At 53.1% G+C, this 10,817-nt stretch overlaps 1 protein-coding gene across 1 annotated transcript; it reads right to left on the bottom strand.

Moving 5' to 3' along the window:
* Nucleotides 1-5,491: 5,491 nt before the first annotated feature.
* Nucleotides 5,492-9,977, bottom strand: LOC119320849 (probable leucine-rich repeat receptor-like protein kinase At1g35710). Its single transcript, XM_037594774.1, has 2 exons — nucleotides 6,606-9,977; nucleotides 5,492-6,212 (listed from the first exon to the last, which is right to left on the bottom strand). Exons 1-2 carry the CDS (start codon nucleotides 9,892-9,894, stop codon nucleotides 5,845-5,847), a joined length of 3,657 nt encoding a protein of 1,218 aa, XP_037450671.1. The 5' UTR covers nucleotides 9,895-9,977; the 3' UTR covers nucleotides 5,492-5,844.
* Nucleotides 9,978-10,817: the final 840 nt, after the last annotated feature.

Here is a 10,817-nt window from a genome sequence, read left to right as displayed (position 1 = left end):
GTATTTGATCTGAGTCTGGCTACGAGCCTATACGCACTAACCATCTACGTGGGAGTAGTTATGGGTATCCCGACGTCGTGGTATCAGCCGAAGCACTTCGTGACGTCAGCGACTGAGCGGCGCGCGCCGGGTTGGACTGCGTTAACGCAACTTCCTTTGTAATGGAGGTTGCTAGGTCTGCTCACCGGCCGCGTACGCAACGTGCAGGTGTGCTCAGGGCGATGGGCCCAGACCCCTGCGCGCTTAGGTTTAGACCGGCGTGCTGGCCTCTCTGTTGTGCCTAGGTGGGGCTGCGACGTGTTGATCTTCCGAGGCCGGGCATGACCCAGGAAAGTGTGTCCGGCCAAATGGGATCGAGCGTGTTGGGTTATGTGGTGCACCCCTGCAGGGAAGTTTAATCTATTCGAATAGCCGTGATCTTCGGTAACAGGACGACTTGGAGTTGTACCTTGACCTTATGATAACTAGAACCAGATACTTAATAAAACACACCCTTCCAAGTGCCAGATACAACCGGTGGTCGCTCTCCCTCAGGGATACGAGGGGAGGATCGCCGGGTAGGTTATGCTATGCGATGCTACTTGGAGTTGCTACTTGGAGATGCTACCTGGAGGACTTCAACCTACCCTCTTCTGCCTGTTGCAAGACGAAGGTGACCAGAAGCGTAGTCTTCGAGAAGACTAGCTATCCCCCTCTTATTCTGGCAATATGCAGTTCAGTCCACTGATATGGCCCTTTACACATATACCCATGCATATGTAGTGTAGTTCCTTGCTTGCGAGTACTTTGGATGAGTACTCACGGTTGCTTTCTCCCCCCCTTTTTCCCCCTTTCCTTTCTTCTGGTTGTCGCAACCAGATACTGGAGTCCAGGAGCCAGACGCCACCGTCGACGACGACCCCTTCTACACTGGAGGTGCCTACTACTACGTGCTGCCCGCTGATGACGACCTGGAGTAGTTTAGGAGGATCCCAGGCAGGAGGCCTGCGCCTCTTTCGATATGTATCCCTGTTTGTGCTAGCCTTCTTAAGGCAAACTTGTTTAACTTATGTCTGTACTCAGATATTGTTGCTTCCGCTGACTCGTCTATGATCGAGCACTTGTATTCGAGCCCTCGAGGCCCCTGGCTTGTATTATGATGCTTGTATGACTTATTTTATTTGTAGAGTTGTGTTGTGATATCTTCCCGTGAGTCCCTGATCTTGATCGTACACATTTGCGTGCATGATTAGTGTACGATTGAATCGGGGGCGCCATAAAAGGTGCTCTACAGGTGTCTCCGATGGTACTTGTTGAGTTGGCATAGATCGAGATTAGTATTTGTCACTCTGATTGTAGGAGAGGTATCTCTGGACCCTCTCGGTAATGCACATCACTATAAGCTTTGCAAGCAATGTGACTAATGAGTTAGTTGCGGGATGAAGCATTACGGAACGAGTAAAGAGACTTGTCGGTAACGAGGTTGAGCTAGGTATTGAGATACCGACGATTGAATCTCGGGCAAGTAACATACCCATGACAAAGTGAACAACATATATTGTTATGCGGTTTGACCGTTAAAGATCTTCGTAGAATATGTAGGAGCCAATATGAACATCCATGTTCCGCTATTGGTTATTGACCGGAGACGTGTCTCGGTCATGTCTACATAGTTCTCGAACCCGTAGGGTTCGCACGATTAACGTTCGGTGACGATCGGTAATATGAGTTTATGTGTTTTGATGTACCAAAGGTAGTTCGGAATCTCGAATATGATCACGGACATGACGAGGAGTCACGAAATGGTCGAGACATAAAAATCAATATATTGGATGACTATGTTTGGACTTCGGAAGGGTTCCAGGCAAGTTCGGACAAATACCGGAGTACCGGGGAGTTACCGGAACCCCCCGGGGAGTATAATGGGACTATTGCGCCTTAGTGGAGAAGAGGAGGGGCGGCCAGGGCATGCTGCACCCCCCCTCCCCCTCTAGTCTGAAATGGACAAGGAGGGGGGCGGCGCCCCCCTTTCCTCCCCCCTGTCCTACTCCTACTCTTGCAAGGGTTGGAGTCCTACTCCCGGTGGGAGTAGGACTCCCCTTGGGGCGCGCCTAGGAGGGCCGGCCCCTCCCCCCCCTTCACTCCTTTATATACAGAGGAAGGGGGCACCCCATAGACACACAAGTTGATCATTGATCTTTATCCGTGTGCGGTACCCCCCTCCACCATAATCCACCTCGGTCATATCGTAGCGGTGCTTAGGCTTCGCCCCGCGTCAGTAGCTTCATCAACACCGTCATCACGCCGTCGTGCTGACGAAACTCTCCCTCGAAGCTCTACTGGATCGTGAGTTCATGGGACATCATCGAGCTGAACGTGTGCAGATCGCAGAGGTGTCGTACGTTCGGTACTAGGATCGGTCGATCGTGAAGACGTACGACTACATCAACCACGTTGTCATAACGCTTCCGCTTACGGTCTACGAGGGTACGTGGACGACATTCTCCCCTCTCGTTGCTATGCATCACCATGATCTTGCGTGCATGTAGGAATTTTTTGAAATTACTACGTTTCCCAACACTGGGTCCCTGTGCGGTCGCACACCATAATGAATGGCCTTGTGTCCTGCTCAGAAAAACGAGACAATGGCGACTTCCTGAAGATGAAAAAAGGTTCTTCCCACCTAGTCTCGTTCTGGTGGTGCGTCTAGTATTGTTGAAGAACGTGTGGATGTTTGTGCTAGCGGATTTCGCAAGATTCAATCGGTGGTTGTCTTTGATGGATCTACTCGGATCTGGTCCTCGTTCATCTATGTCCGCCGACGAGCTGCACCCCTCGTCGCAGCTCAGCATCCCTCCGGATCCGCAACACCTAGATGAGTTTTGGCTATAGGGGATAAATGTGTGGAGCAGGTGTCTCGCTCATGATTGTTAGAAGGGAAAGAGGGATTTGGTGCAATAGTTCTTGTATTGCTTGAGCCTTATGGGCATATATATAGGAGTACAATGATCTACTTGGAGTACAAGACGATGGTTGTGACGCCATGTCAAAGAAATTGAAGGGGCCAGCAGAGAAGAACTCGACGATGGTTGTGGCGCCAATCGGCGCGGGGCCGCTGTAGCCCGCGGTTGTCGGAGTAGACCAAGTTGTCGGGGTGACGCTGGCGACGGGCTGGTGCTGGACGAAGACGAAGGAGGTGGACGGGCGGCGTGGCTCGGGTGAACGAGCGGCAGCGGCGCCGAAGAAGAGCGGCGGCGGCGGCCTGACGGCGGCGGCGACTAGGTTAGGAGTGCGGTGGCGTTGCTCGAAGTTGGCGGGGAAGAACCCGACAGCGTGACGAAGACCGGCGCGGACAGTGGCGTTCCCGCGTCGAGGAAGGCGGCGCGACACATACCACAGGAAGTCGACGCGCAAGAACGATGAAGTGGACCGCGGGCCGCGGCGCTGCGGACCGGAGGGGCGACGCAGCGGCATCCGACGGGTCGGGGCGGCGGCGGGAAGACCATGAGGTGGAGGCGGTGACCGCAGACCGCGGCGCTACGACCCGAAGGGGCGGCGCAGCGGCGGAGTGCGAGTCGGTGCAACCACGGGGACGGCCTCGGGCGGCGGCATGGACCGCGTGCCACGCTTGCTACAATCCGATGGGGTGACGCAGCGGCAGCGCGAGGGTCAGTGCAGCCACGGGGATGGCCTGAAGCGGGCGTCCTCGGGGCAGCGGTGGACCGCGGGCCGTGTCACTACGGCCCGAAGGAGCGACGCAGCGGCAGCACACGGGTCAATGCAGCCGCAGGGAGAACCACAGGAAGGCGGCGTTGTGGCCCGACGGGACCGCTGCAGCAACCCGTTGCTCAATCGATGGAGAGGCATGTTGTACTCGATGACAATCCTCACAGGACGTACGAAGGCACGCGCAACCAACTGATCAGGTCGGTCGTGGTGCGGATGAAGCGGATCGCGTACGCTCGGATGATCAATCCAAACGTCCGCGAAGTCGAGGTAGCTGCTCGGAGTAGGTCGCGCGTTTGGACGTGACAGAACCTGAGCCACCGGATACATGCGCAGCAGACAGATGCTGATCGCACGTGCTAGGCCCTTTTCGCAGAAATGCGGCACACCTTGAGTGGACGGGAGCGCTATGCCCCCCTGGTAGGAACAGAGCTGCTGGCAAAAAAACTCCTTCGCGTTCGGAGGAGGAAACCTCCAAGGCGGCATACATTCATCTAATGCTATCAGATGAGAGTGATAGTGAGAGCGTTAACCAACAAAGGGGTGGGAGCGTAGTGCCACGAGCCAAGCACGAGGTGCATCCGGGTGCACCAAGTGCCAATGGCCAGCACGGGGGTGCCATGCACCATATGAGCGATGGAGCTCCGTACCAGACAAGTGCAGCACTACCGCACGACAGATGAAGTGGCGACGCCGCGCGACACCATGGTCAATACATTGCACCAGCAGGACGTGCCGTGAAGCAACGTGATGCAACCGAGCTGTATGGATACGGGGCGGTGGAGTAGTCCGGATCAGATCAAGGCGATGACAGACGGCGCAGAACAACAGCGGACGGATGCGCGGACGACAACCGCTACAGGCCGCCGCATCACGCAAGGCCGGCGTGTCGGAGAAGAAGTCGGAGTAGAAGCGCCCGAGGGTCGATGGCGGCGGCGGGCGATGCAAACCGATCTTAGATCGGAAAACCAAAAAGTAAACGCCGATCAAAACGACCGGCGAGAGAGAAACCACGGTCAACGATTGGGAAAATGACTCTATAGGGCAACCGGTCAACACGACCGGCGGATGAACCCTAGATACAGGCGGCGCGTGGGTGCGGAAGCGGCGATGGCTAGGGTTTAAGATCGAGGTAAGGCTGATACCATGTTAGAAGGGAGGGAGGGATATGGTGGCATAATTCGTGTATTGCTTGAGCCTCATGGACATATATATAGAAATACAATGATTTACATGAAGTACAAGACAAAGCAAGAACAAATCCTAGTCTATCTTATCTTTCATGATAACCAATATACTCAACGGTGATAAAGGATATCGCAGAAGGAGGCGGACCGGCGTGGTTATCAGCCGGTTGAGGCCAGTTGTCTCCCAAAAAAAAGGGGTCATCGTACGTGTGCAATCCCCCGACACCGCAGGTGCCCCGACGTGCCTGACGAACCAGAGCCGCCAATTTCAACCTGTCGAGACGGAGGTAGCTGTGCTCTGATTTGTCAATCAAACGATCCGACGAGACCATGGATCATGGATGGGACTCTTGTGATGATAGTGTTGTTGATGGAGATGAATCATTGATCAGCAACAGCGAGGGTAGCAGAAATTCTTGGGGGTACTACCCCTGCGAGGAAATTGTTTTCCTGAATCTGGTAAATCAAGTTGTGGCATGGGATCACTTTTCACAACGCTTTTTAGCCACTGGTTTTCTTAATGCAATAGCACATTAAACGGTTTCTCTTCTTTAGGGAGCTATAAGAAGATTTATCGCATAAATATATCCATTATCTATTTGGACAAGATCTTTTTATCCATTTCCAGAGACATAATACTTGTTGCCTTTTTATTGTCTACTTATATCTTACAGTTACACCTTACTGCTTAGCCCTTCACAGGAAATAGCATAATGATAGTACAAACTACAAAGAGAAATACAAACATCACATTGTTTCAGTCAGACAGTCTTCAGGATAGTTTGTCTAACTATTTTATCAGAGTTATCGCAATATGCTCTCCTAGTGCTGGTCTTTGGCAGTTAAATTGACATACAAACTACTTGAGGATCTGAAACTGCATTTTACAGAATTAATAAGTCTGCAATTTTCACCTGCCCATGTAGGTTCACAATCTCTGCACAAAGGTGCATCACTTCTGGTAGTCTGTTAGCTTGCTTATTGTGATAAGTCGGAATGCTTCGGAGAGGTAGGCCTGGGTATGTGCTGCTATCTCTTGCGCTACGGATCGCATTGCAGGCCTGGATTCAGGTTTTGCCCTGGTGCAGGCAAGCGCTATCTTGACGATGAACACAACCTCTTCTGCAAGCTGTTCCGTTGGAGGATCCAGCCGCTGGTCCAGTATGTCCTTGAGGAGTAAATCGTCTTCTTGTGATGAGGATATCGCCGGCAGAGAGGTTAGCAAGTCACCTGGGTGCTTCCCCATCAGGACCTCCAGTGCAACAACGCCGAAGCTGTACACATCACACTTCTCTGTCACCCTCATTGTGTATGCAAATTCTGCAAGAAAACAACATGAGCCGTCATATGTTAGTGTGCAGTGTGTTGCTCCAATATGACATTGCTAAGTAGGTGTCTGAATTTTGTGGAATTTGAGCATACGGAATGACACTGATCCAAATACACATATTAGCAAGGCTGCGGCAACTACTTCTGAGTACTTAACTCTTTGATGACAATTATTCAACTAGGATAGAAGTGGCTTCACTAGGTTCTCACGCACAGTTAATAGAAATATCTAACATAATGTCCTCATAAAATTCTCCAGCACCAGTAGGGATCTTCGCATTTTTGAAGTTTTTTTTTTGACAAAGATTATTGTTACCGAGCAATTAATAAAGAATCCATTTATATGTCTCATTGCAAAATCATATATTGTATGTGTAAGTGTACCTGGAGCCATGTAGCCATATGATCCTGCCACAGAAGTCCAGTTAGTTGAAGCAGACCCAAGCAACTTTGCGGTGCCAAAATCACACAACCGTGGCTCGAAGTCAGATTCAAGCAGGATATTATTCAAAGTGATGTCGCGATGAACGATGGGCGGGTTGCAGTCATGATGCAGGTAGGCCAGGGCATGAGCAACCCCCTGTATCACCTTCATCCTCACGTCCCAGTCCAGCTTCTTCTTCCCTTCGTCCCCGTACAATGTCTTCGCCAAGCTGCCCCTTTCCAGGTACTCATACACCAGGTACATGTAGTCACCGCTAGTGCAGAAGCCATGGAGCTTGACGATATTCCGGTGGCGGACCTCTGTCAGCGCCTTTATCTCATTCTCAAAGCTCTTTTTGCTAACATCCGATATGTCGCCTGTCTCGGCGACATGGAATCGCTTCACAGCCACAACCTGGCCACTTGCAAGCTCGGCCCTGTACACAGTTCCGAACCCTCCTTTACCAATGCAGAAGGTTTCGTTGAAGTTGTCTGTGGCATTCACGATATCGAGGAATGTGAACTTTCCCTCCTTTTCCCAGATCATGGACTCAAAAGCATCATTGGTGTTAGCCTCCAGCACTTTCTGCTCACGAGGCCTCCTTCTGCATAGCAGTATGACGCAAGCAGCAAGGGCTGCAAGTAACACAACCCCAACAACTGACACAACTGTTGCAATGACTATTCTCTTGTGATGCCCTGAAGATGCACCGCCAGAACCGAGGTCACAAGAAGTTATACCTTGCACATTACCACAGAGCCCCAAATTCCCAATGTAGGCATCAGCTGATGTGTTCTGGAAAGCATTCCCTGATGGTATCTTACCGGTGAGTCGATTGTAAGAGAAATCAACTGTTTCAAGGCTTGACATGCCAGAAAACCCTGCTGGTATTGGACCACTGAGATCGTTGTGTGACAGGTTCAGTTTCTGCAAATTCGTCAGCTTCCCAAGATTTGAGGGGATCGCACCTGAGAATGAGTTACTGCTCAGATCAAGAAGCCTCTGCAGCTGAACAAGATTGCCGAGCTCACCTGGTATCTGCCCTGACAACTTGTTCTTGCTCATATCAAGAAAAATTAGATAACTGAGCTTGCTAAGGCCAGACGGTATCGTCCCCGTAAGCGAGTTCCCAGACAAATCGACTGCCTGTAACTTGGAATTGTTGCCCAAATTTGCCGGAATTGACCCAGAGAGGGCATTATGGCTAAGATTGAGACTGAATAAGAGGCTGAGCTGGCCCAGCTCAGGTGGAACACTTCCTGTGAGATTATTCTCAGCCAAGCTGAGGTCCTGTAAGCTTGCCATGCTCCCAAACGCCGCTGGAATGCTACCTGATAAACCATTGCCGTCCATGTGTAGGCGGGTGATATTGGTGCATTTTCCCCAATCAGAAGATAGCCGGCCGGTCAATTCGCTCCCAGAGACGTCCAGGTAGTCCAAGCCGGGGTGGACACCGAACGCCTCTGAGATGTCGCCGGTGAAGTGGTTCCCTTCCAGCCGCACCCGGAACAGGCCCGTGCAGTTCTTGAGGCACGGCGGCAGCGTGCCACTGAAGTTGTTGTGGTTCGCCGTGAAGTTCTGCAGCGCGAGGCCATCACATAGTCTCTGTGGCAGTTCGCCGGAGAAGCTGTTGTTCGCGAAGCTTGCGTCGGTCAAGCTCAGCCCCTTCCCGAGGTCCGGCGGTACGGTACCACTGAAGTTGTTGTCAAACAGGGCAAGGTATTGAAGATTTCTGAGCAATGTAATGGTGGCGGGCAGCTCGCCTTCCAAATTATTGGTGTTGACGTCCAAGACTTCCAACGCCGTCATGTTGCCAATCTCCAGCGGGATCGTGCCGGTAAGCTTGTTGAAGAAGAGCGCCAGCCTCTTGAGCTTCGTGAGCTTACCAAACGAGCTGGGGATCGGCCCCGTGAGAGAGTTCACCGACAAATCCAACTGAGTAAGGCTCACCAGCTCGCCTAGCTCTGCTGGGATAGAGCCTGTAAGGTTGTTGCTGAAGAGATACAAGATATCCAGCTTGGTTGCCTTGCCGAGCTCTGGTGGAATCTTCCCGGTGAATGAGTTCATTTGCACTTGGAACGATATGAGCTCTGGCCAGCTCCTGAACAAAGACGGCGGAATCTGACCGGTGAGTTTGTTCGACGATATGCCAAACTCGCGCATTTTGCGCATCCCGGCGAACGCTGGCGGCAGGACACCGGTGAGCTGGTTCATGGACAGCTCCATCAAATTGAGATTGCCAAGGTTGCCCAGCTCCGGTGGAATAGTGGAATTCAACCCGGCGCTCTTGAGATCAAGGCGTTGCAGCATTTGGAGCCGGCCAAGAGCCGGCGGGATCGTCCCGCCGAGCGGGTTGCCACCGAGTTCAAGAACTCTGAGCTGGGACATGGAGCCAAGGAAATCGGGGATTCCTCCGTTCAGATTATTGGTTGCAATCCGTAGGTCCCGGAGATTCCTCAGCTTCGACAGCGACGGCGGTATCCGCCCGGAGAAAGCATTGACGGACAGGTTGAGGTACATGAGGTTGGGGAGCTTCTCGGCCAGCGAGTCCGGTATCGGCCCCGAGAAATTGTTCTGCGACAGGTCGAGGTAGGTGACGTTGCCGCTCTTGAGGACGAACTCCGGGAAGCCGCCGTTGAGGTAGTTGAGGTAGAGCGACATGAACCTGACGGTGGGCATCGGCGAGAACTTGCCGTAGTCCGGATCGGTGAGGAAGTTGGCACCCAGATCGAAATGCTGGATCCTGGGGAGCCTGCTGAGCTGGTGGGGGATGGCTTCGGCGAGGTTGTTGTTGTAGAGACGCAGCTCGACGAGGCCGGAGAGGTCAGCGAGCTGCGGCGGGATGGAGCCGTTGAATCCGTTGCTGCCGAGGTCGAGCGTGGCGAGGGAGCGCAGGCGCGAGAGGCCCGCTGGGATGGCGCCGATGAAGTTGTTCCCGTTGAGGTCGAGCGCGGCGAGGGCCGGGAGCGCCGCGGCGTCGAGCTTGTCGAGCGTGCCGGCGAGGCCCAGCCCCCGGAGCGCGAGCGAGTCGACGCGGCCGGCGGCGTCGCAGGACACGCCCTTCCAGGAAGAGCAGAGGCCCGCGGGCTTGGCCCAGGTGGAGAGCGCGTCCGGGAGCGGGCGGTCGAGGCTGGCCTTCCAGGCCAGCAGCGCCTCGGCCTCCGTCGCGGCATTGGCGGCGCCGGCGGAGAGCAGGAGGAGGACGAGGAGCGGGAGGAGGATGAGGGCTCGTGCGCCTGGCGTCGGCATTGGCTGGCGGGACGGACGGAGCGCGCCGTCGGGGAGGGGACGGGGAGTGGCGGAGCGGAGCGAGAGGAGGGGGGATTTCAGCTTGCGGCGCGGCTGGTCAGTGGGACGCGGGGTTGACTCGAGGAGACAAGTACTACTAGTACTAGTACGGCACCCATGTGTGTGGTTGGGTGGTGCGGTGCGGTGCGAGTCTGTGTGGGGAAGCGGAATACAGCGACTTGGAGGCATCGTCGTCGCGTACCGGAATTCCAGCGGCCAGAAAAAAGAGGGTTTCAGGGCCGACAGCCTGTGCTTTGCTTGTCCATGATACCAGCGGCTTGCCGTGGTTTGACCTCCTTTTTTTCGTTTGATGTAAAAATGCAGTGCTTTGACTTGAATAAAATGGCCCGGCATATCATGGTGGACGATTCCATTCCTCTTACTACCTCCGTCCCGGTGTATAAGTCATTCGCGTAGTTCTAGGTCGATAATTTAACTATCTAAATATGTATTATATGTGACAAAAAATATATATTTAGAAACTACATCCGTGTGAAAATCTAGTGGTATACTTTTCATGACATATAACACATATTTAATTCCTCAAATCGATGACCTAGAACTACGCGAATGACTTACACACCCGGACGGAGGGAGTACTATAATCGTTGATTGATCCATCGTGATCGCGGTCCATTCCAAGCCGGTCTGGATTCATTAGCCGCAAATTTAGAAGTTGGACCGTGAGCTGCTGCCGGACGGTGACAACCGCCGGAGGTTCCTCCTCCGTCCGTGCCTCATCCATGCCGCGGGTTCAGTTTTCTGTAGCTGCACTCCAAACTTGGACAATGTATGGGTTCCAGAGTGTCTATCTGCATGACGCGCTCTATCTATTAACAAATGAACTCATTAATTAAATTTCAGTTATACGTTCAGCCATGAAA

This window comes from Triticum dicoccoides, chromosome 1B (genome assembly GCF_002162155.2).
Source record: "Triticum dicoccoides isolate Atlit2015 ecotype Zavitan chromosome 1B, WEW_v2.0, whole genome shotgun sequence".
Taxonomy (NCBI): domain Eukaryota; kingdom Viridiplantae; phylum Streptophyta; class Magnoliopsida; order Poales; family Poaceae; genus Triticum; species Triticum dicoccoides.
Note: the sequence above shows the minus strand (reverse complement) of the source record. Positions and strands in the feature narration are given on the sequence as shown.